We start from the raw sequence: 27,230 nt of genomic DNA, 5'->3' as shown, positions 1-27,230 counted from the left end.
TGGTTCGCATTGATAATCGCCCCTGTAGGTCTTGAGTTGACCACTGTGATAAAAGCCTAAGTGAATGATAGGTGCTACTCCACATAAAGAGGGGATCCAGAGGAGGATCATCACGGGATAGCTTTTTCTCTAATTGCAGCATAATGTATTGTTAATTGATGTCTGGATTAGATTACCTGCACATCGTCTTGTTTGTGGTCTAGACTAACAAGATAAAGTCCCTCATCATAAAATAAAAATCAAAAATAATGTTGGTAACTTGTTGAAGTCATGTTTGTAACTCCTAAAAATATTTATTTTAAATTTGATTGCTCCAGAGGACATCTTTCCTTGTAAATCCTGTGGGATTTGGTATCGAAGTGAAAGAAATCTACAAGCTCACCTGATGTATTACTGTGCTAGCCGGCAAAAATCTACATCCACTCCTACAGAGGAAAAGCTCAAGGATCCTTCTCCACATGAGCGCATCTGTCCCTTCCCACAATGCAACAAAAGCTGTCCCAGTGCCAGTTCCCTGGAAATTCATGTTCGTAGTCACAGTGGTAAGTAAATTTACATCTAAGGATAATTTATTTTAATACAGCAAATCTCGTTTTGAAATACTTTAGGTGTACGATCAGGTTACAAGGTGCTGGATTGGAACCTAATTTGACAAATAAAATAATATGGAAGACTTCAAATAGTGAGACAAAAGTGGACTTTAATTAAACCAAAACATCATTGCTGGAATATATATACACTTGAAGGAACCATGTGCTTCAATTTGATATTATAGAGTCATAGAGATGTACAGCATGGAAACAGCACCTGGCCCATATCCCTCCAAACCCTTCCTATTCATATACCCATCCAAATGCCTTTTAAATGTTGCAATTGTACCAGCCTCCACCACTTCCTCTGGCAGCTCATTCTATAAACATACCACCCTCTGTGTGAAAAAGAAGCCCCTTAGGTCTCTTTTATATCTTTCCCCTCTCACCCTAAACCTATGCCCTCTAGTTCTAGATTCCCCGACTCCAGGGAAAAGACTTTGCCTACTTGCCCTATCCATGCCCCTCATAATTTTGTAAACCTCTATAAGGTCACACCTCAGCCTCCGACGCTCCAGGGAAAACAGTCCCAGTCTGTTCAGCATCTCTCTATAGTCAAATCCTCCAACCCTGGCAATATCCTTGTAAATCTTTTCTGAACACTTTCAAGTTTCACAACAACTTTATGGGGCAGCACGGTGATTCAGTAGTTGGCACTGCTGCCTCACAGCGCCAGGGACCCGGGTTCAAATCCCACCTCGGGCAATTGTCTGTGTGGAGTTTGCACATTCTCCCCGTGTCTGCGTGGGTTTCCCCCGGGTGCTCCGGTTTTCCCCCCACAGTCCAAAGGTGTGCAGGTTAAGTGAATTAGCCCTGCTAAATTGCCCATCGTGTTAGGTGGATTTTTGGATTAGTAAGGGGTAAATATAGAGGAGTGGGTTGGGTGGGTTACTCTTCGGAGGGTCGGTGTGGACTTGTTGGGCCAAAGGGCCTGTTTCCACACTGTAGGGAATCTAATCTAATCTAAAAAAATACTACCTATAGTATGGCCGGCACGGTGGCACAGTGGTTAGCACTGCTGCCTCACAGCACCAGAGACCCAGGTTCAATTCCGCCTCCAGCAACTGTTTGCTCTGGGTTTCCTCTGGGTACTCCGGTTTCCTCCCACAGTCCAAAAAAAATGTGCAGGTTAGGTGAATTGGCCATGCTAAATTGCCCGTAGTGTTAGGTGAAGGGGTAAATGTAGGGGGATGGGTCTGGGTGAGTTGCTCTTCGGAGGGTCGGTGTGGATTTGTTGGGCTGAAGGGCCTGTTTCCACACTGTAAGTAATCTAATCTTTCCAATAGGAAGGAGCTCAGGATTGCATGCAATATTCCAACAGTGGCCTAATCAATGTCCTGTACAGATGCAACATGACCTCCCAACTCCTGTACTCAATACTCTGACCAATCAAGAAAGCATACCAAACGCCGCCTTCACTATCCTATCTACCTGCGATTCCACTTTCAAGGAGCTATGAACCTGCACTCCAAGGTCTCTTTGTTCAGCAGCACTTCCTAGGACCTTACCATTAAGTATATAATTCCTGCTAAGATTTGCTTTCCCAAAATGTAACACATCACATTTATCTCTAGTTTGAAACCAAAACAATCAATTTTAAAAGAATGGCAGCCAGAACAAATTCATCAAGCCAAAGTTCATGAATACCAGAAACTTGTATTGACTGATACTATTTTTAATACAGATGAATGAACATAAAAACTAAGAACAGGAGAAGGCCATTCAGCCTTCAAGCCTGCTCTAGCATTTGGTAAATTCCTGGCTGATCTGGTTGTGGTCTGAAATCCCTTTTCCAGCCAGCCCTGCAATCCTTGACTCCTGTATAAGTCGAGAATCCATCTTCTACTTCCTTTAAAAATACCTAGTGACTCTTGCTGCAGAGGAGTTTCAACCTTAAGAGAAAATTATCCTCCTCGTCTCTATTTCAAGGGAGACCCCTTACTTTGTTCCCCTTGCTTTCCTAGTTTGAGTTTCTCCAACAAGCGGAAACATTTTCACAGCATTCACCCTGTCAGTTTTCTTCAGTATCTTGCATGCTTCAATAAGATCAATTCTCATTCTTTGAAACTCCAATGGCTAGAAATCCAACCTGACCAACCTTTGCTCTAATGAAAACCCTTTCATTCCAGGAATCATCAAGTGAACGTCCTCTGCACTGTTTCTAGTGTCTTTTTGACTTTCTTAAATAGGATTTTGAGAGTTTTTATGCACAATCCTTATATGAACCAACAACATGCTGACACAATATTGGTTCACAAATCCAAAGAGGCATTTCTTGTACAATTAACCATATAGCATATTCAAAATCTGGCAGTAATGCCCTGAGTTCCAGAAATAATACTTTGTGGTTCTGGCTTTGGTGACTTTAGTGATATTATGGCCACAAAAAATACAGTTGCATTCCACACACAAGATGCCAAAAGCACTGAAAATACATACCATGAAGACCAGAATTTGGCAGCCATTTTCAATATCCAATAACACAGTAGCAAATCCAAGATTTGCGTAATGATGAATTCCTGAAAAGTTTTAAGTTGATTCATTTCTCTTATATATTGAAGTTTAAGTTAGGTTTGTTCTTGTATAAAACTAATTATCTGAAATGTGACTGCAATTGTAGTTGGCTGTCATGAATTATTGAACAAATGTTTCTTCCCTTTCTAACTTATTAATTTATTCCTCTTTGACTAATCTGTTGATTTAACAACTGTATTGTACGATAATGTATTATATGTAAGAAAGCAGAAGATTCGTTTGCTTTGATCAAATTATAAAATGTGAATGATTATGTAGTCATAGAGTTGTTCAGCACGAAAACAGACCCTTCAGTCCAACTCGTCCATGCCGACCAGATATCCCAACCCAATCTAGCCCCACCTGCCAACACCCAGCCCATATCCCTCCAACCCTTCCTATTCATATACCCATCCAGATGCCTTTTAAATGTTGCAATCATCCTATTCTTCACCATTTCCTCTGGCAACTCAGTCCATACATGTACCACACTCAACATGAAAAGGTTACACTTTAGGTCTCTTTTGTATCTTTCCCCTCTCACCCTAAACCTATGCCCTCTAGTCCTGGACTCCCTGATCCCAGGGAAGAGACTTTGCCAATGTATCCTATCCATGCCCCTCATGATTTTATAAACATCTACAAGGTCAACCCTCAGGCTCTGAGGCTCTAGGGAAAACAGCCCCAGTCTATTCGACCTCTCCCTAGGAGACCAGAATTGCACACAATATTCCAAATGTGGCCTAACCAGTGTCCTATGCAGCTGCAATATGACCTCCCAACTCCTGTTCTCAATACTATGACCATTTAAGGAAAGCATACCAAATGCCGCCCTCTTTATCCTATTTGACTGTGACTTCACTTTCAAGAAGCTATGAACCTGCACTCCAAGGTCTCTTTGTTCAGCAACACACCCAAGGATCTTACCACTAAGTGTATAAATGCTGCTAAGATTTGCTTTCCCAAAATGCAGCATCTCTCATTTATCTGGATTAAACTCCATCTGCCACTTCTCAGCCAACTGGCCCATCTGATCAAGATCCCGTTGAAATCTGAGGTAACCACCTTCGCTGTCCATTACACCTCCAATTTTGGTGTCATCTGCAAACTTATTAACTATACCTGTTGCTCACGTCCAAAACATTTATATAAATAATGAAAAGTAGTGGACCCAGCACCAATCTTTGTGGCACTCCACTGGTCACAGGCCTCCAGTCTGAAAAACAACCCTCTACCACTGCCCTCTGTCTTCTACCTTTGAGCCAGTTCTGAATCCAAATGGCAAGTTCTCCTTGTATTCCCTAATCTTCCTAATCAGTCGAACACTTAATGAAGTACATATAGATCACGTCCACCACTCTGTCCTTATCAATGCTCTTTTTTACTTCTTCAAAAAACTCAATCAGGTTTGTGAGACATGATTTCCCACGCCGTGCTGGCTATTGCTAATTAGTCCTTGCCTTTCCAAATACATGTACGTCCTGTCCCTCAGGATTCCCTCCAACAACTTACCCACCACTGACATCAGGCTCACTGGTCTATCATTCCCTGGCTTGTCCTTACCCCCTTTCTTAAACAGTGACACCACATTAGCCAACCTCCAGTATTCCGGCACCTCACCTGTGACTATCGATGATACAAATATCTCCACAATGGGCCCAGCATCACTTCCCTAGCTTCCCACAGAGTTCTAGGGTACACCTGATCAGGTCCTGGGGATTTATCCACTTTCATGTGTTTCCAGACATCCAGCACTTCCTCCTCTGTAATATGGACATTTTTCAAGATGTCTCCATCTATTTCCCTACACTCTTCCATATCCTTTTCCACAGTAAACACTGATGCAAAATACTCGTTTAGTATGTCCCCCATCTCCAGCGACTCCACACAAAGGCCGCCTTTGAGGGGCCCTATTCTTTCTCTAATGTCCTTAATGTATTTGTAAAATGCCTTTGGATTCTCTTTATCTCTCTTTGCCAAAGCTATCTCATGTCCCCTTTTTGCCCTCCTGATTTCCCTCTTAAGTATACTCCTGCTGCTATCGTACACTTCTAAGGATTCACTTGATCTATCCTGTCAATACCTGACATATGCTTCCCTCTTGTTTTTTAACCGGATCCTCAATTTCTTCTGTCATCCAGCACTCCCTACACCTACCAGCCTTTCCTTTCACCCGAACAGCAATATGCTGTCTTTGCTCTCTCGTTATCTCATTTCTGAAGGCTTCCATTTTCCAGCCGTCCCTTTACCTGCAAACATCTGCCCCCAGTCAACTTTTGAAAGTTCTGGCCTAAACCGTCAAAATAGCCTTCCTCCAATTTAGTACTTCAGCTTTTAGGTCTGGACTATCCTTTTCCATCACTATTTTAAAACTAATAGAATTATGGTCACTGGCCCCAAAGTGCTCCCCCAGTGACAACTCAGTCACCTGCCCTGCCTTATTTTCCAAGAGTAGGTCAGGTTTTGCACCTTCTCTAGTAGGTACATCCACATATGAATCAGAAAACTTTCTTGTACACACTTAACAAATTCCTCTCCATCTAAACCCTTAACATTATGGCAGTTCCCGTCTATGTTTGGAAAGTTAAAATCCCCTACCATAACCACCCTATTATTCTTACAGATAACTGAAATCTCCTTACAAATCTGATTCTCAATTTCCCTCTGACTATTAGGGATCTATAATACAATCCCAGTAAGGTAATCATCCCTTTCTTATTTCTCAGTTCCACCCAAGTAACTTCCCTGGATGTATTTCTGGGAATATCCTCCCTCAGTACAGCTGTAATGCTATCCCTTATCAAAAATGCCACTCCTCCTCCTCACTTGCCTCCCTTTCTGTCCTTCCAGCAGCATTTGTATCCTACAGCATTAAGCTGCCAGTCCTGTCCATCCCTGAGCCATGTTTCTGTAATTGCTATGATATCCCAGTCCCATGTTCCTCACCATGTCCCGAGTACATCTGCCTTCCCTGTTCGGCCCCTTGCATTGAAATAAATGCAGTTTAATTTATCAGTCCTACCTTGCTCTTTGCTTTGTCCCTGCCTCCCCTGACTGTTTGACTCGCTTCTTTTCTCAACTGTACCAGTCTCAGATCGATATATTTTCTCACTATCTCCCTGGTTCCCACCCCCCCCCATACACACACCGTTATAGTTTATAGTTAAACAAAGATGCAAATTTGTAATCATACAAATAAATAAATAATTTCTGAATCCAAAAGCACTCAAATTAAAAGTTTTAATAATTCCAAAACTTCCTCACTATGACATTATTCCTTCAATAAATGACCACTGAGTTGTACTTTTCAGTTTAATAACTTCCTCGATATAATATTTTAACCTGACCATGAAATCTTAAATAGCAACCTGTTTGTTGGTGTCAGCCTTGGTTCAGTCATAGCACTGTTTCCACTGAGTCAGACTTGAACATGTACTTTAAACTGACAGTTGAATAGTGCTAAGTGAGTTTAAGTTTAAGATGTGTCAGATTTTTTTGAATGACATTAACTTAATGTGCTGTCCACCTTAAATGAATATTAAAAATCCCGTGAAGATGCTTAAAGTAGAGCAGGTCTGTTCTCCCAACTTATCAGTTTTTTTTCCCTCCATCAATATCCCAAAGACAGATTTTTTTGATCGTTTATTTTGAAATTTGTGAGGGCCTGCTATGTGAAGATTGATTGTCAATTTGCCCTGCAATTGCTGATACAGTTGTCATTAATTTGCTCTTAAGTTTTGAACATGTTAAGTTTGTGAAAGATGACGTATAAATGCAGTTTATGTTTTTCATGAGCTTCTGGACAAATATCTATTTTGAAAAGTACATCACAAAACGTAGCCTCCCATCAGATGACTGGTTTTAGCTCCTCAAAACAGTTGGGCAGATGATTGCAGTATTTCCATGTGATTCTGCTTTTCGGTAAACTACTTTTAAATCCTGTTTATTCTGAATAATTAATTCCAATATTTGACAAGATTGAAACAGTAGTAGAAGCAGGAAAGTTTCACCAGGTGAAGTGGAAAATTCCAACACAGCAATAATGAAGTTGCATAATTTGCTTTTCTCCATAAGTAGACACATTGTATCTACTGTGTATCAAAGCTTGTCAGAATTTTGAAGAATTCTATTAAGTGACTCCTCAAGCTTAAAAGAAGGTTCTTGCATATCTAAGTTCCACCAACCGAATTTGTAATTTAGCTTCTCTGGAATTTTCATATAAAACAGAATTAAGATGGTTCTCACCTGCTTACAAAGAAGCCTCAATTATCCGAAGGACACGGGTGGGGGTATTTCATTCAGATAATCGAATGCCGAATAACATAGTTAGCCAAGCATCGGGATTTTACGATCTTGTTTGGATAATCTGAAATTCAGTTAATCGAATGTTGGATTGTCGAGGTTTCTCTGTATTTGGTTTCCACTGTCAGATGGGAATTTGATAGTGGTGATACTGAAGCAGCAATATGATATTAGAGAATGCTGGAGGCACAGGTTCATGCGTATGATCTGGTGTGGCAGCACACTGAAAATCAAGCCCAATTATCCCTGGAGTCATCATAAAAATCGAAAGAAAATTACAAAAAGTACGCAAAGTCCCAGTTCACTTCCCTGATAGAGTCAGACTCAGGTTAACAGAAAATACAGACCAGGGTTCTGTACTTAACATGTTACTATATTTGTAATAAATAATAGTTCCAACTATGAACTGTCAATGTATGTTATTAGTTAAAACTCTTATCCTCATCTAAACCCCCTTTTACTTACACACACACACACACACACACACACACACACACACACACACACACACACACACACACACACACACACACACACACACACACCGTATATGCATACACTGTACACACAGACGGCACGTAACTAAGGAAGACATTGGTGGAGGAGAGGTGAAAAGTCCTGGTGAAACTGATCAATGGCACCCAACCTCTGGATTCATTGCAGAGTTCCCTTTTGTTTCCCAAGTTCTTTAGTTTTCTAAACATTTCCTTCAGGTTCTTTCACTTTTCACAGGAGGCTCAGAGTGACTAGTTCACAAACTTTAAAGTTTCTGACATATTGGTTAAAGTCAGCAGCTTACAGCAAGTGGTCACGGAAATCATTAACTACAAGAGTTTACAGGAAAGAGAGATACAATAACACCACTTCCCCTTCCAGAGGTCTGAAGCCTTCTGTTTGTATAATTCCCACCCATAAACTGGTCACAATTTCACAAACCAATCAGCTACTTGTTGCTGGTAAAATTTCACTTGGTACAGTAAATGTTTCCCAATTTAGTCCTCAATCAAAAATAAAAGTAAAATTAAAAGATTCCACAGTTTCTCCAGATAAAAGTAGACAGTATCACTATAGTAGACAGTAACAGCATATTGTTGTTAATTTATTTTTTCCAATCTCCTAATAAGTGAAACTAGGTCTTAAGTAGTTTTTCCAAGTTAGTATAAGATTAGAGTTTACATTTTAGATGGATTCACAGTGGCTATTTCATGTTTAGACAAACATTTCTGAATAAGTGATTTAGCACATACACAACATGTAAAGTAAACCAAGTTGAGAATATGGTTTATCTTAATATGTAGGAATTTTTGTCTTTCATGAACACAATTGCCTTCCATAGCTACCACCTTCACTGCTGTGTAAAGGATTTGCACATATCCCACTTTTATAAATTATAAAGGATTGTAATGAAGTGTGTTTTTGTCAGAGGAGGAGAATGTAAATCGATAGAGCACTAAACTATAGTTTTGCTCTCTGATAGCAAATCTTTATTTTGGCCTGGAAAAGTGAAACCTGAGATGAAATTAAGAAAACCAGCAAACCCATTGAGGTGGAAAAGTGTTGGCCTAAGCTGTAAGACATATTAAAATAAAACAAAGTTCAAAGTTCTGCTGATGCGGTGATCTGAAACAAAAACAGGAGGTGACTGGAGAAACTCAACAGGCCTGGCAGCATCTATGGAGACAAAAACAAAGTTTATGTTTTTAAGTCCAAATTCTGACAAGCAGTGACATGATATAACACAGAATGATGCAAAACACCTGAAGTTAAAGAAATCTCCACAGACACTGCCTGACCTGCTGAGCTTCCCCAGCACTTTCCACTTTTATTCCTCATGAAATATTCATTTCTTTAGCCCTGTATATTTCTGTGCAATTCTGGGAGGTTACTTCTTTGTAATTCCATGACTGAAAACAATAATCATCTGAGAACATGAAAAAGATCTTCATTGAAATGTTGCCAAGTGTCAAAAAAAGGCTCTTTAAAAATTGCAAATGTCATGTCTTGGTCAGACTTGTCTTGAATGGAGCTCCAATATGACCAGCATCTTCATTTCCAAATGTAATTTTTAAAAAACTGGCTAACCCTTCTGGGGGCATACCTTGCTACGCATTAATGGTGGAATTCGCTTATAATGGATTTTATTAGATGGAATCGAAATATTTCTTTTGACATCCGAGTGGCCAAGCAGTTAGAGGCGAGTACATATGGCCTCACCTGACTAAAAAGGATAAAAAGGAATGTGCAACATTACAAATGACAATAGAGCTGGAGGAAAGGTGCTAGAAGTAGCAGTAACAAAAAGTTGGAATTGTGAAATTAGATTGGGGAGGTGGAGGGTGCAGTATGTTTTTAAAAAAAGTAGTACAATTAGATTCCAATAATATTGCAGGGCAAGAAAGGAGATTCTAGCATAAAGACATTTAAATTGATGTGAAATTAATTTTCAGCTTGAACTGAATTAAATATTGATGTGGTACCTGATCTGTATATACTGACTTTGCAGTATTTCCTGTAAAACAGACAAAAATAGAAAGTGGGTACTGGAATTGTTCCATGTTCACTATTTTAAAAACTTATGCCTTTCAACTTTTTCATTGTCTTTGGTTTTCAGACTGTTGTTTGTTCTCTTATTAATCAGGTGAAAGGCCATTTGTGTGTCTAATCTGTCTATCAGCATTTACAACAAAGGCAAACTGTGAGCGACACCTGAAAGTACACATGGACACCCTGAATGGTAATTTACTTTTCAAGCCAGCAATTCTATCTACTCGAGACTTTTAGTTTCTAGATCCCCCATGTGTAATGAACTTTTCAATTCAAATAGATCTTCTCCAAAGTATCATGTATTATTCAATTCAACTGATGATAGTAATATCAAATAACTAATTCAAATGCTTAATTAAAACTCATGCACTTTCACCTCTTCTCTAAATCTGCTAACCGTCACACATTCGAAGGTGGGAGTGTGACTAATTTCCTGGATATCCAGTGTGAGAGGTGAAATGGATTGTACATTCCAGACTCTCTAGCTTTCCATCCACTTGAAATGGAAATGTTTGTGTTAGTATGATGGTTCATCTGGTGATCAGAGTTCAGCTGGCTGATACTACCATCTCTAAATATTAGACAGCCATGAGATTAAAACCCAGATGTTCTGATTCAAAGGCAAGTAATTTATATATTGCTGTTCTTCCAGACAGGCCCAAGCCATACCTCCAAGCTCAGCTACATTGGCAAAGTCAAAATCTTATTTACACTTTGGGCTCTTGTCCAGTTTGCTTGAAAGCTTTCTTTATTCCAATGGTATTTATTTTTGTAAGGTTTGGGATATCTCTATCTGGAACATTTGGTTTAGGAAAAAACATAATACTATTTCAGGAAAATGAAATCTCCATCTAAAATCAATCTTTATTTTTGTATTTTACTTTAACTAAAGTTTATGCAGTTGTTTTATTTTTGAAAAGTATGAGACCGTGAAGAGTAATGGAAGCCTTTTAATGTATTTTCACCAACAGAGGCTTACACAGTTGTGGATATGTAAGTCAGTAATGTAAAGGTTGATGAAGGGCTTTTGCCCAAAACGTCAATTTCCCTGCTCCTCGGATGCTGCCTGACCTGCTGTGCTTTTCCAGCACCACTCTGATCTAAACTCTGGTTTCCAGCATCTGCAGTCCTCACTTTTGCTTTGGTTACCAGACTACAAACAGAATGCCTAATTTTCAACCATCTCAATTACGTACCACCATCTGAGCTCTGATTCAGCTCAGCACAAAGTAAAAATATAGTTTAAACTGAGCTTTTGTGCAAAAAAACTAAATGGAATTAATTTTTGATGCCCACCTTATTAATTCAGAATGCGGTTTTCACAGCCTCAATTATATAACAAAACAGTAATATGTTGAAGTCTAAAGTAGTCCCGTAAATCTAAAATTACACTTAAGTTCTACTTTGAATAGTATATAAATAGTTAAGTGCTTATAGGTACATCAATATAGTTCCTTCAAGAAATTTGTTATCTCCTAATTCTACAAGTGTTAAATTTCAAGAATTTTGATGAATAACTTGCTGCTTTCTCTGCCTGTCAAGAAAAGGTTAATAGTTCCAATCTCTCAGCAAATAACAATTACATGTCATTAAATAAAGAATGAAAATCCCACCTTTCACAAGTAGAGGATATTGCCAAGATGCTTTTCTGCAAGTGAATTAGTGTTCAATTTTGGTGACTAAATATACTTAACTACAGAAGGAAAAAAACACTAATTAACGTATAGCAACATCCTACAAACAATAATGAGACGAAGGTTATGACGTTTGTGTCAAGCTCTTCTGGTGCAGGAGTGTGACCCTCCTCTGGGCCAGAAGGCTCAAGTTCAAATCCCACCTGTTCCAGAAGTGTGTGATAACTTTACAGAATATCATCGTATTTGTGCTACTATTAGAGGGTACACATTTTGCACATACGTGAATGCATTGTCATTGCTTGAGAAATCAAGATATGGAGCTGCTGGTGTTTGACGGGGGTGGACAAAGTTAAAAATCTCACAACATCAGGTTATAGTCCACCAGGTTTATCTAAAAGTACAAGCTTTCAGAGCACTACTCCTTTGTCAGGTGGGGAAGGATCATAAGAGACATAATTTAAAGTAAAAGATCAAAGTGTCACACAACTGATGCTAAGTATTCAACAAACTGAGGTTTGTTGCGAGGTTAGAGTCTGTCTGTATCCCAACCTTGAGTCAGATTAATTCTATTTACAAAGTAGGAATTTATAAAATGTCACCTGGACTGACTGCCTATGGTTGTATGCTTTTTGAACAAAATAGAATGTGTCTGAAAATACAAATCTACAAATGCAAATTCACCCCATAGACGTGTGTGTGTGTGTGTACACGAGGGGGAGAGAGAGAGAGAGACACACTGTGTGGGTGGGTGGGTGGGTGGAGGGGGAAGAAACAAAGAGAATGTGTGCATGCTTGATAGTGTGTGTGCGAGTGTGATGGAATATATGCGTGTGTGTGTGTGTGTGTGTGTGGTGTATAATGTGGCGTCACCCATAGTGTGACATGAACCTAGGATCCTGGTTGAGGCCATCCTCAGGGGTACCGAAAGTGGCTATCAGCCTCTGCTCAGCGACTCTACGTTGTTACATATCCTGAAGTAACCTTGGAGGATGGTCACCCGAAGATCCGAGGCCGAACGTCCTTGACTGCTGAAATGCTCCCCGACTGGGAGGGAACATCCCTGTCTGGCAATTGTTACATGGTGTCCATTTATCCATTGTCTGCTTGGTCTCGTCAGTACCATGCCTCGAGACAACCTTGCCTGCAGTGTATGTGATAGACAACATTAGCCGAGTAGAGTTCCTGCTGTGCACACGATGGGTGGTATCCCACGTGTAATGGTAGTATCCATGTCAACACTCTGACACGTCTTGCAGTGGTTGTCACAATAGGGTTGTATGGTGTTGTGGTCGACATTGTCCTGAAGGCTGGGTAGTTTGCTGTGAACAATGATCTGTTTAAGATTTAGTGGTTGCTTAATAGGCATAGGGAAGATTTTGACACAGTGCTCATCCTCTTCAATAATGTGATGCAGGCTACGAAGAACAATTCTGGGATTTGCATATTGATGAATTGAAATCTGCATCTCCATTATGAGTGATTAAAAATTTAAATATATCGCATCAGTTGTATGACACTTTGATCTTTTACTATAAATTCTGTGTCCTATGATTCTGCCTCACTAGCTACCTGATGAAGGAGCAGTGCTCTGAAAGCTTGTACTTTCAAATAAATTTGTTGGATTACAAACTGGTATTGTGTGATTTTTAACTTTGAGAAATCAAATCTGCTTAGTTAAAAGCTAACAAAGGCAGTATAGAAGATACAACATCATTCTGGGTGCCTCTCCCCTCTGACCTGTGCAATTTCTAAAGAAATCCCCACAGCCCCTCACATCTTTCCACATCGCACTCCACCCTCCCTGTTCTGGAACCTGGTCTGGATGCTGCCTTGGAATGGGGGCTGATTTCCTCGTTTCCAGTTGACAGCAGCAGATATTGAACATGAAGATGAATGATTGACTAGTTTGCATTATTTTGGAGCTGGTTATGTGCGTCTTGAAATCACAGGGTTTCAACTAATTGTCTCATGCAGGAGAGAAGACCTTCAGCAAGTCTGCTACCTCAGAACCTAACTGATATGCATTAATTTATAAGATACCTTATAAAGGAAATTGAAGTTGGGTGTTTACTTGACCTAAATATCCCATACAATAGTGCCACAAAGATGCCTTCAAGAAGTGTTTGACCAACCAGATAATGAAAGGAGTAGTTTAGGTTTACACTGAATTTGGAAAATTGTCTTTTCCATCATTTGGTGTTAATAAAGTTTATCTCTCTTCAGATTGAAGTCTCTTTTTCAGATTGGAGGTTCTAAAGAAGGACAGTATGCTTTCACTTTCAGGTCTATTGGTTCTTTTGGTTTGTGGCATCAAATTTAGACAGTTTGAATTGGTGGCTGCATGACTTAATTTCTGGCCTGGGCCTTCCATAGAACGGCAATTGTCATCTGATTACTTCTGTTCAAACTTTCTACGGTTCCATCACGTTCCATGTTTTTCCAGGCCTTCTGATCCTGACCACTCCAGAAGTGTAGAGTGCGGTGTTCTGTCAGGGAGAAGGCCAGACATTCCTCTTTTATTGCACTAGTTGCCCTGTGACAATTGAAAGCCCAGTGTGACAGTGAGTAACTGAATGATCAAATGCATAGATGGATGAGGTAAGTCTATTAGGGGAGAGGTGCAGGGTACTTGTGTGAAATAGGGATATTATTTGTATTGTTATCTAGATGTTAGACTAGATTTTAGTTTGTTTAGTTTATCAATTCCAAAATCTCTGTCTGTAACTCGGGAGTCAGAGGTATTCCCATAAAGGTCCAGGAAGCAAGGGAATTGACCATCAGAAATTTATACTTCCTAAGCAATTTACATGTACGTGAGTGCATTTGAACCACATTAGGTCATACATCAGATCTCTCATGAATTGGTGAGCAAAGATTTTGAGACTGAATTTGATACACCCAAAAAACAGATGCAAGTGTCATAGGTCATTCTCCTTATTAACCAACTCATCTGGATATATACATACACACTCATGTTCATTAAGTTCGGACAGCCATTTTTATAGTCCTTTTCATGTTCCAAGATAGTCCATGGCAAATGATGCACTTTTGAAGTGAGATCACTATATATGTGATGCAGCAAGTACTGACAATGTGATACTTACCAGATAATTTGCTTTTTATCAACTTTAATTTGAAGGCGACATATTGGCCCAGGTATATTCGAAGATGAGCATGAGTATAGAATGATACGATCCTATACACACACCTGAGAGGCCAAAGGTGCTCTTTGTTTAGCATCTCACTGGAAATATGGGAGCTTTGATACACCCAAATTATTTTTGGCCTGGCAATGGAGTGACAGCCTGGATTTAGAGCACACCTTCCCAGAGCAGGACCTCAACATGTAGCTATCTGATTTAGGGAAGAATGCTAACATTGGGCCACTCCCAACAAGAGATCAATATACAAAATAAGCAGGCAGCAAAAATGCTGATTAGACAAAAGTAGAAATTCAGTATTTGTTAGAGATGAAAGAAGTAATATGCTGATTGTTTTTAAAAAAATATGGAAGAAACAACAAAATCACTTTTTATTTTTGTGGAACTAATTGTATGTCCTTCATAGTTACATCCCCAGTTTTGTCCATAACTGAGCAGCTCTGTAACTGCAGTTTCTAATCACTACCTTGACTAATTGTTGCTCAAAGCACTTAGCTGCAATTATGCCAGTGTTCAGAATAGGACTTCCCAAATTGGGGTTGGGGCCTGTTGTCATGTCCCCTTTCTGCTCTTTTCCATAGTCTTCACTGTGAGGGGTCATGAGAATCTTCAGGCTTTGATGTTGGGGTGCAGCTTGGTGAATCAAGTGGGAATCTTGGGGAAAGAGGTGGAGGGTCTGGGAAGTGAGGTGTATTTGGGGATGTCCAAGTTAAAGTGGCTGTTGGGAGAAATCAGAAACTATATCCTCAAAGGAGAGGAGCTCAATTCCCTCATCATGAAGACGACACTTAAGGAATAATGTGACTGATAGTGGTCATTAACATCTGGGTAGATTGCTGAAAAACTTGAGTAATCTGTCTTGGTTTTGTCTTCCACTTAACAGTTTGTCTGTTAATTCATGTTTGCATCATGTTAATTCTTGGTGATGGTGTATAATATCCATAGTATTGGCTGTTTGCTTTGTTACCTTATGTACAGCATAAATTAAAACTGTGGACATTTGCTCTTTTATTTCTTTGGTGATAAACTAGGGTTTCTAATTTTGTATATCTTTAAAACAAAAGTTACTGGTGCCTACCAAGTTGTATAAAAATTTGGGAGTCTGGCCTGGGATGGTAACAAAATGCATGAAGGTGTCAGGACATATTGAGGGAGTGGTTGAGAAATCATTTGACATCTGGACTTCATCAATACAGACATGGAGTACAAAAAAGGGATTTTGCATTAAGCTTGTATGAAATACTGGTTTAGATTGAACTGGCATATTACATCTAGTTCTGGCCACCATGTTTTAGAAAGGAATTAGGGAGGGTGCAGAAAAGATTCATGAGAATGCTTGTGGGGATGAGGAAGTTCAGTTATGTAAAATATATGAGAAGCTAGACCTGTTCTCTTCAGAGAAGAAATGGTTGAAAGGATCTTTGATAGAGAGATGTAACATCTTGAAGCATCTGGACAGAACATCTAGACGGAAAAATTGCTCCCATTGATGGGAGGATCAAGAACCAGACAGCTCACATTTAATTTAGTTAGAAAAGAAACAATGGCACCATGAAGAAAAAAATTTTTATGCAGCATGTACTTTGGATCTGGAAGACATTACCTGAGAGTAAGGTGTTGCTACATTCAACTGAGGCTTTCAGAATTGAATGAACTCATTATCTGAAAGGGAAACATTTGCAGACCTATGGGGATAATGCAAAGGAGTGGCACCAGATGTCTTGTTTCTTCAGAGGGCAGTGCAATCGTGATAGAATGAATGACTTCCTCTGTGATCTAAACTTTTTGAGGTGGTCACTCACTTACTGTTTGGTTAAGTTTCTCTATGAGTATTGCCCATAAGGCATTTAGTAAGGTTTTACATAAGAATATTAACAAAAATGAACAAACATTGAATTGGAGGCAATGTGTGATTTGAGCTAGTAATTGGATGGAAAGTCGATAACAGGCAATAGCAATAAAGGCAACATTCTCTGATTCAGTGGGTTATGTTGAGTGGTATTTTGAAGGATACAAATCAGTTATGTTCTAATCGAATGGGAGAATAGTCTCAGGGCTTGAAGGTGGGTAGGCAGTGGGATGGCTTACTCGTGTTCCATATAAATCGCTGAGATTAAGAGGTAAGTCACCTAAACTTCTAACTAATAGATGTACGGTTTTGAAAATGTTAGAATAAGGCAAGAATACATGCCTTGCATCTTACATCTAAAATTAAGAGGTGGTGTGGATTTAAGAACACATATTTCTAAGGCTGTTGTGTGGTTTGTCATAGGTATTTGTCATGGCTGTGGATTTGTCTCTGCCACAAGGGATATCCTGTACAATCATCTACTTACGAATCATATGACTTGTCAGCCAGGTTCAAAGGGTGACTCGTATTCACCAAGATCAGGTCTACCTCCCCTTTCCATGACAGGTAAGCAAAAAAATGAAACCAATGTTGGAAATATCTCACTTTGGCATCAGCGTGAGAGGACAAATGCTTGCATTATTTATTGAATTTGTTCCTTACTGAATATGTTCCTTATTTAATGAATTATTTACTAAATTAAAGTTTTATAAAATTTTTTCTAAAAGTTGAAAAACATTCATTTTCTAGTCAAGTATGAACATGGTTAACCATGAAGCAAGTAGCACTGAGTTTTAGAAATACGTCCAACTTATGTTTAATCAGCTGAGGAGAATTAATGTCACTGAAAAATACTGTTTAGAAGGTTAAATAAGCTGAAAAAATTGAGTTATTTTTATTTATAATTTATTCATCACAGATGTGAAAGTGGCACATTCTTCCCTGAGCCTCAGATGTAACCTGTGTGAGTATGTTGGTGATTCTGAATCAAGCTTGCAACAACATATTTCATTGCATGTTGTACAAGATACATTTCAGTGCAATCAATGCCACAAGAGGTTAAGAAATGCTGTGGAGTTAGCCAAACACATGGAAATTCATCAAGCTAATGAATTACAGAACAATATGGAGGAAACAAAAGATGAAGATGATGGGGCATCTCCAGCTTTAAGTAGAGAAGTTCCTGAGGAGCTTAATATCGTAGTGAAAGTCAAAGAGGAACCTCTCAGCTTGCAGTGTGAAAGTGAAGGTGATAGGACTATGGAGGAGAGCCAGGAAAATCCCACTCCTGACCGGTCCTCCAGTATTTCCTCACCAAGAAGTACATTGATAGCAAAAGTGAAATCTGAATGTTCAAGTCCAACACAAGCATCAAGCCCAGTCCATTGCGGGACAGGTTCAGTTATGCCAGAAGGCACTGTCCTAATACCCTATATGTTCAATCATGAAACGTCTACATTTCCACAAGCTTCTGAAATTTTAGCCAAGATGTCTGAGCTGGTCCACAGCAGACTAAAGCAAGGGGTCAACAATTATCCACTTCTTTATGCAGGAGCACCTATTCAAAAAGGAGCAACATGCTATGAATGTGATATTACATTCAATAATATCAATAACTATTTGGTGCACAAACGGCTCTACTGTTCTAGCAGGCATCAGCAAGTAGACAACCCTGCTGCTGATGAGACTGCAAAGGATTCTGCATCCACAAGTAGAACTGAACAACTATCTCATAGTCCAGTTTCTGGAGTGGAAAACCAACAGGCCTCTTCCTCACAGATTGATTCTGACCGAGACCTAAAGATATCAAATGTTGAGAGCAAATTACCAGAAATAAAAACTGAGGACAGTGCCATGAAGGATACCTCATCTGAAGGTGAAAGCCTAAGTAGATTTAGTGAAGGCAGTCGAAGTCCAAGCAACTCTGTTGAAGAATTTGATGATGACCCTTCAAAAACTATTTGTGAAGCCTGCAATATAAGGTTTACACGACATGAAACCTATGTTGTTCACAAACGTTTATATTGTGCTTCAAGACATGACCCTCCTCTTCGTAGGCCAAATGGAGGAAAGGTGGCATTCCTTCAGCAAACTGTGCGTACACGTAAACGTAGAAAGTTGTATGAGATTCACGGTCCTAGTCATCAGCCTCTTCCTCCACCTTCCCCAAATGAAGCATCTGTCCATAGTCCTTCAGCTGCCAGCCTTCAAAGCACTGGGCTATCTAACAATGTAGAAACACTGAAAGTTAAGCAAGAAGCTCTCTCACTTTCTTCAAGGTCAACTGATTCTGTTTCCCTGTCAACAGGATATATGTTAACAGCTCAGTCCAGTGCAACATCATCACCAAGTTCAAGTTCAGATGTTGATGGACCAATTGATCTTAGCAGAAAGCCTCACATTCAAGAAGAACAGTTGATTCATGTTTCCCCTTTGAATCCAGCCTCTCATCTTTCAACAGACTACCATGAATGTACCTCTTGCAAAATTAGTTTTAACAATGTGGAAAACTATCTTACTCACAAAAAGTATTACTGCTCTGCAACTGCTCTTCAGCACAGTAAGGTGGAGAAACTTGCCAGAGTAAAGATGCAGGCTTCTGCTACAATAAAAGCTAAAAAAAATAGGATGGAAATTACAGACCCTCAGCCACAGATACAAACAGAAGAATTGAAAAAGAAAGATATAAGCACGAAATGTATTTTAGAAAGTCCAAATGTAGTACATGGCTGTATTACTTCAAACAACTCTCCAGGAATATATCACAATAGTCCAGATGCTTTGCAGGATGGGACTCAGTCATCCTCCCAGGTTAAGGCTTTCTCAGCACCTCAGCGTGCTCATTCAGTCATTTGTCCCTATTGCCCACTTAATGGACCAATTGAAGGAGACCTTATTGATCATTTTAAGAATACACATGATTTCAAGCAGCTTTCAACTGGACGCACAACTGAAGGTTTCATACAGGATATTTCATCACAAGGTAAACTCATGACAAACAGTATTTCCGAAATCAGTCCTCAGAATTTGAGAGTTCCTGCCCCATCTCTAAAGTCAGGTGTGCAAACACTGAAGAATATTCCAAATGCCAAAGATCAAAGAGAATCTGTCTCTTCCCAATCTTCAGCTGAAAGTCCTTTGCAGAACATCTCTCCTAAACCTTTAATAACATCCTCCCCTAACGTTGCTTTGAAAATATTATCAGTGCCTGACAGCCCAAGGAACCCAGGCTTCAAATTGATCAGCCCATCAATTAATGTTGACAAATCTGTTCAGACAGCGATGTCACTTCCAAGCCCAGTGCAGAATGGAAATCATAGATACTGTCGCTTGTGCAACATCAAGTTCAGTAGTCTTTCAACTTTTATAGCTCACAAGAAGTATTACTGTTCTTCTCATACTGCAGAACATGTGAAATAAGTTCTTGCATCTGCAAGCTGTATCATGAATGTTTGCTCTGAATTTTAGCACAAATTAACTAACACCTCAATGTCTTTGTGCATTTGCTGTACAGTTTAGAAACAATCATGAAAACAAAACATTGGTTTCTGGTGTTGCAAATGTTAACAACATTCCAACCATAGTAAGTAGTTTGAAGTGGCCCAAGATGGAGAGTCATTTGTTGAATAAAAATCTCTCCCTTAACTTCTCCCATAAATTGGAATAATTTTTAAATTCCTATGCTTAGCTGGTAAAGTGCATTAAAAGATTGTACTTTTCTCAGTTGACGCACTGAATATGGAGGATATGTTTGTAATTAGATCTTCCACATCTGTTTACAGGCCTAGTATTTAATCTGCTCCTTTTGAAGAAACTGTGTGAAAGAGGCATTTTTACCAGCTGAATAATACAATATTTTTATATTAATCTCCCAAATTAAATTAATTATATGCTGATTTTCTTCAGAAACATTTTCAGAATATTCCATGTGCAACCTTTTGGTGAGTTTATAACAAAACAACTGTTATACTTTAATCATTTTATGACAATCTAGCACCTAATCTTCCTTCCATCTGGGGGAGTAGCCTGCAGATTATGAAATGAGAAAGGAAATGTTCAGCTTAGTTAAAAGCATCCCACAAATTTACATATTGAAGAAACCCATGCTAAATTCACTGTAATGTAACAAGTGCTGGTTGAATATCTCTCTTCTGAAGGAATTTTAATGAAATATAACTTCCAGTGTTCTCTGTGTTCAGGACATCCCATGACATTAAAAATATTGTTCCAGCCATGAATTTGGAACCTTCTCTCACTATTAGATGTACTTTCTTTCTAGAGAGGCGTGACTTTGATAGGCAGATTGGCCAGAATTTAGTGTGACAAATTCAGTGTTTGTAAATCTAGTCAAAATTTTGGATATGATTCCTAAGAAATATTGAAAGTCACACTTTTTCTCTCTCAATTTTTGTCTCACAAGTACTGACATTTGAATACTACTGAAATATTGAAAAGCGATCACTAGGGGGCAAAGTAGTTGAAAACTAGTTTGTGTAGATTTAGTGATACTCTTGCTAATTATTTAGTTAGTGCATGATAAACCCATCATTCTTCCTTTCAGTACATTCAGTTGTCATAATATCTGTAATTTTTATTTATTAGTGTTGTATTTATTATCAGGGTTTACATGCAATGCCAGCACTAACACACAAATGTGCTGACAACAGCATTTATTTTATTTTTGAGCTTTGTTTACCACAACAGGACTCAAATTAACTGGTAAATGCTATGAAAAATAATTTACTTTGGATTATTTCATTGTACATGATCTGTAGATTCAATGCACCCTGGGTTCAATTGCCTTTCCTTTGCATTTTATTATTTGTAGATAAAGCTTATTGCTATGATGCACATTAAGTGTGCTTAATGAATGGAATAGTGTCTTGGTGCTTTAATGTAAATGTTTCCTAATCTTTATCAATATGTTCATTTTCATGAATAATTGTTGATCAATATTGTGTTTTATGTTGCTCATTCAAAAGGTGCAATGTTAGAAGAAAGGAGCTAGTTGCTTGTTCAGTGGCATTTGTCAAAATTAAAAATTTCATCTTACTTTTAAATTTGATTGGGAGGAAAGCAGGATGAAAAGAGGAAGAGAAGGCATCAACCCACCTGGGCTAGTTCAACCTGAATAAATATAATGGAAATAAGAGCACAAAATGACACGATTCAGCTCATTGTACATGTGTCAGGGATAGCTCTTGACTTGAATTTCTCTCTTCACCTCTTCCCTCTTTCTAGCCCACACAACCCCTGCCAATGAGTGTCATGCCCTGCTCAAATTAAACAAACTCATTTTTCCTCTGTTGATGGAAAATTAGACACAAAAATGGAAGTCTGTATTTAAATTCAGTGGAACCAAGCAAGTATCTGCTGTTCTCCCAGGCATATTAATTTTCTTTCTTTTGGGTCAAAACATGTTACTGACCAAATATTTCACCTGTAGACTGTTACCTACAATGCCTTGAAAGTCTATTTGGAGGTATGTCGTGGTATAATTTTAACCATCATTCATACTTTATTCATCCAAAAGATTGTTACGTTCTCTAAATTCAATAAAACACATATGGTAACTATACAGTTTGTAGACTGAAAATATTTTATGAAGATTTATGAAAACAATGACGTTGAAATGAAGTTGGATCAAAAAAAAGGTATACGGTCTCTGAAACTTTTGCTGTTTGCATGATTGTTCCTATGTAATCGGAAAAGCTATGCTTTGGTTGCACGTGTGTCTTTCTAAGACTTTATGAAATACAAGTTTTTTTACTTTTCCAGAAGGTGCTGTTAATTTATTTATATTGTAGAGCAGTGTTTACTATGATAATCTGTGGAATAAACCTTGGCATAAATCTCCCTCTACAAATCAGTGCTAATGGATGTTCAGTTTACTAAATCCATTTTTACACTTTTGCACTGTATTGTATAAATTTTGCTGAACGATGTAGTTTCGAACCTATTTACAGGATATTTATGTTTAAATTCAGCACTTATATACCTCTCTGAATTTGCCTACTATAGTGACCAATAACTTTCAACTCTTTGTTGAAAGCTGCCTTCAGCGATTTAACCATTTCTGAGACTGATCATGTTGTTAAATTGAATGTCATTCTTAATTTCCAATTAGGAATTGACCCCTACACACTAGTTTGAGCTATGCATGCTAATAAATTGTCCAGTGGGACATGTGAAGCACTAAAATGCCTCTCTTGTCTGTGTGAGTCCTTTTGTATATTATGTTTCTCTCTGAATTAGTATCTGTCTTAAGACAAAAGAAATTGCACTTTCGCTTGAAGGGACAATGCCACATTTAGTACATAATGTCAATGAAGTGCAACTTTTCCATGGACAAAGTATTCCCTGTGACTGTGTTTTATTCTACTTGAAAATTGGATGGGATAAGTTGATTTAATGTGATGCCCTTAGAATATGGAGGGAATGACAATGTAATTGTACTGTTTAGAATTCACTCATAACACCCATTTCTTTGAGAGTTAAGCACAGTTTGTTTCGTGAAGTAATTGGAAAAGGACACTATATAAACGTGGAACAGTGGGAGTAGGGCAGAGGAGCAGATATGGAAATTTTTTAAATCTTGATTTTACTGAAGATCTAAAATAAGCCATTTTCTACTAATGATTTCATTCTTCTAAAGTTTATTGTACTTAAGTGAAAGTGATAAGCCTGACATTACATGTTGTGAAATGTCAATATAAGGGATTGAAGCATTGATGAAAAGGAATGAGTAGGTAATTAATCAACGTGTGTTAAGGTTTTCTTGTAAAATAGGGCTTTTCAAAAAGATTCTTATGTTAAAGGTAAGCCTTATTTAGAATGCATCAATGACTTAAAGATGCAAATTGCCAATTTTCCCAGGCCCATTCATTGCTTTCTCAAAATAATTCAAAAATTATTGCTATAAATTGTAAATTATAGGGGCAATAGTTTGCTAAGCCAGAGGACTGACTTTTGTTTCTGTAGAGTGTTAATAGACCATTCATCATTGCAGATAAACTGAGAATACCTTTTTGCTTATATAAGTTCCATTATATTGCATAATTCATGAAATCAGTTGTATGTTATGAATGAGGTCACTACTAACTCTGGTATTTTCACATCTTAAAATGGCATCCATTCTGGGTTGCTCTTCACTAAGACAAATTATTAATTCTAAGAAGGATTTGCTTAACTGTTGGAACTGGTAAAGTTATTTGTCTGGTATCATGTGGTAGGCTTGTTGTTCTTATTACTGTGCAGTATTTGTGCATAATAAAGCAAAATACACTGATTGAAGGAGCATGTTTGAAAACTGGTTGTAATATAAAGTATTGATCTTTGATTGACCTTTTGAGGAACACATGGGAGTAAGTCAGTTCAAGACAGTTATGAAGGTTGAAGGAACACTTAGCAGATGATTTTGGTAAATAGTTTGAGTGAATTTTAAGGGCCAGTCGACAGAAATGAGAGTCGAGGATTAATACATCTTACATTCACCAAGTTGCCAAGACATATGCAGCCTCCCCTCCCTGCTTCCTCGCAGTGAAAAATTGACTAAAGATTGTAGTTCACATAAACAGGCCATTCAGCTAAACCAATGTTCCACTCTAATCTCCTATCGTTTGTCATCTGCATCTACCATTATATTAGTCCATTCCCTTCTCATTCATATGCTTGCTTCATTTCCCCTAAAGTACATCAATAATGTACAGTTCACTGTAAATTCCACACTCTTAACACTCATCTAAGTTAAAAAAAGGTTTTTCAAAATTCCTTATTTAATTTTTAAAGATTTCCTTATCTTAAAGCTTCAAGTTATACTGTTGCCTGCAAGAATAAATTTGTTTTATATCAACTTAAGCAAAACATTTCATTATTTTGAAGACCTTATTAGGTCATTCATCAGCCTTTTTGGAAAAGCCAAGTTACTCATCATGTCAATCCTTTGCTCACGCATGTGCCAGCACATTTCTGACATCGTTGTTGTGACTATTCTCTGCATTCTGTCCTGTACCTGCAAGGCTGATAAACTAGTGACCAGAACCTAATGCAACAATTGTTAACAGGTTTAGTACAGCTTCCCCACATTTCAGTCCTATCCCTCTCAGAATAAAACCTTGTGTAAGGATCACTATTTATAGGCCTTTACAACCTGTGGTGCAATTTCTTGCAATTGATGGCCATGATCTCTCTGTCCCTCCAATGAGACTTGCAAATCTGCGCCCCCTGCCCAAAACACAAAAATGATTGACATCTCTTCTTCCAACCAAAATTAGCCATGTTGAACTTCATTTGCAAATTATTTTCCCATTCTACAAGGTCATTCATAGTCTTCCTGCAATTAGTTGGATAAAGATAGGGAAAAAAATACTGAGAAGAATGCTCAAGAAGTCATTCACAAATTCTTCTTACCAATTCCAGGTACTACTCATAATGCAGCAGAAAACAGGCATGGAAAATAAAATCGAAGGCTAAAAATGAGAAGGGTATGGGAGATGTTAATCCTGGTCATTTGTTGCTCCGAAAGGGAAATTGACAAGTGTATCAAAATAACAATTCTTATGTGGAACAACTAAAAATTGAATATACTGAAACCAGAAATAATACTTTTGCCCATGGGAATATATTCTATGTGATGCTTTTCACCTATGGTTTAGATTAAGTTCCTAGGATTCCGTAAGGAAGTGATAAGTAAGCAGATGGTTATTGGTTAATGGACTAACACCTATTAGGTGTGAGGAAGCACCACTCAGGATGTCTGACCAGGTTAAATGTATTTTTAGGCACAGCGGGTTTTCCTGGTACATACAAATGGAGTGATTATGTCCAGAAGTTGGATCTCTGATAGGTCCTCAGTTATAACCCTTGAGAACAAAGGGCTGAATTTCCGCTTAAAAGAAGTGACATAAGATTGGACCAGAGATTACATTCAAAAATTCAAAGAGGCCAGCCTAACTAAAGCTATGAACTTTGACTTTGTGTAGGAACGAGTGGTCACCTACCAACCCGTTTGCTCCAGGCTGATTCATCAATTAAATAACAGGGCTCTCTGCCATCATTTTATAGTCATTCAATCTTTAAACTCCTGTTAGTTGTGTTTCCCACACCCTAGAAACCTTAACTGAAGAAATGATGCCTGGAGGCTGTATGTATGAAGTATGTTTTTTTATAAGACCTGCTTGTGAAACAGGAAAAACGAAAGGGTTTCCTCCTCTTAGCACCATCATCTCACTCTTTTACTCACACATCTACTCCACCCACATGCTATCCTCAGCTGTGGTCTTGTATGTAATACTTCCCTAGCTGGCAAACCTCTAACCTGTCAATCAGGTTACCCATGGAGAGGGAATAGACCAGTAGAAATTGAAGAATGCAGCAGTTCAACACTGTAGGACATTTAAGAAACCCAATCTTCCTAGCTGTTGAAGAACATCTCCTCCAATCCATGTGGGGCTATGCTTAATGGAGCAAACAGACTTTTAGTCATAACAGAAATCAGATTAAAAAAAGACTTCTCAATTCAAGATGAGAGCAAACGTACTCAAGTTGTCTGAATTTGTTCTTTGGGCAATAAGATGTGGAACTGATTCAGCAACGCTTTACCTTAGAAAGATAGAAAACCAAGCCTGTGATTTTCACCATGACCCTATCAGTTGCCAGTTTTTGGCCTCGTTTCAAGTAACTATGTGAATCGGTAATTTGGTTTTTCTTCCAACAATTTTGTGAAACTTCAAATTTATAAAGTTCCAAAAAGTATTGGATAAATTATCTGTTACCTGCTAGTTACATGCTGATGAATCATGCTGTTTCGTTTAGCTTTGTTGCTAATTATCTTCTCCTCCAACTGTTGCACGAAACAGTTATATAATTGTCCTTTCTGAACAGTTATGCAATGACCAATGGCAGCCCACTCTGTTGATAAATTAACTACTGAATAAAATATTGTTTTTGGGCGACAGATTTGCAGTTGTAATTATTTAGTTTGTTGTTCAAGCTGTAAAGATTTTGGCAAATTTACTTTCTTGGCAGCAAATGTGTATTAAATCATGCGAGGCTGCAGGCCCACCCAGTCTAATACTGCAGATCCCATTATTTGTTCATTCAACTCAAAATAATCCCAAGTTTCCTTCCATGCTTTTAAAACTGTTTATTACAGTGATTTTTTTTCCTGCATCAATAGGAGTTTGCTATTACTTCCACCGATCCCTATTAAATAGGAAATGAGGGAGAATAACAATGTGGGAAATAAAAATAAATATGTACCTTTGATTAAAAAGATCAGATGTTTTGTATTCTGTTCACCAATAACTACCTTGAAATCTTGCACAATGTTTTACTGTCCCGCCCAAGAGTGAATCATTGCAGTGGAGACTGGAGATGGAAATAGATGTAGATCAAATCTCAGGCCATGCCCCAACATTGGGGAATATTACTGATGATGCAATTGGCTTTGAACCATCTTCAAGCCTTAAGGAGCTGGGAAGCAAATTTAATACTTAACTTGCCCTCTAATTGTCATTTTACTAGGCCATGAGTTTCCCACACTCACAACACCTCAATCCAGGTGGGGAAGCAACCAGCTGACTGCAGTGATAAGGTAGAAATAAATTATTTTATTCAAAGGATGTGCTGTCAA

The 27,230-nt window shown here is 38.4% G+C and overlaps 1 protein-coding gene across 4 annotated transcripts in view; it reads left to right on the top strand.

Moving 5' to 3' along the window:
- zfpm1 (zinc finger protein, FOG family member 1) overlaps positions 1 to 22,784 on the top strand; it is a 268,052-nt gene extending 245,268 nt beyond the window's left edge. For 3 of the 4 annotated variants that reach the window (XM_072596110.1, XM_072596108.1, XM_072596109.1), the window contains exons 7-10: positions 318 to 542; positions 10,045 to 10,140; positions 17,021 to 17,164; positions 17,517 to 22,784. In XM_072596110.1, the coding sequence (XP_072452211.1) occupies positions 318 to 542; positions 10,045 to 10,140; positions 17,021 to 17,164; positions 17,517 to 20,017 (2,966 nt within the window). In that variant the 3' untranslated portion in view covers positions 20,018 to 22,784. The remainder of the gene's footprint in view (positions 1 to 317; positions 543 to 10,044; positions 10,141 to 17,020; positions 17,165 to 17,516) is intronic. The other variant, XM_072596111.1, reaches the window with a different exon arrangement.
- Positions 22,785 to 27,230: the final 4,446 nt, after the last annotated feature.

The sequence above is a fragment of the Chiloscyllium punctatum genome, chromosome 26, assembly GCF_047496795.1.
Source record: "Chiloscyllium punctatum isolate Juve2018m chromosome 26, sChiPun1.3, whole genome shotgun sequence".
Classification (NCBI taxonomy): Eukaryota; Metazoa; Chordata; class Chondrichthyes; order Orectolobiformes; family Hemiscylliidae; genus Chiloscyllium; species Chiloscyllium punctatum.
This window is presented reverse-complemented; position numbering and strand designations above follow the sequence as displayed.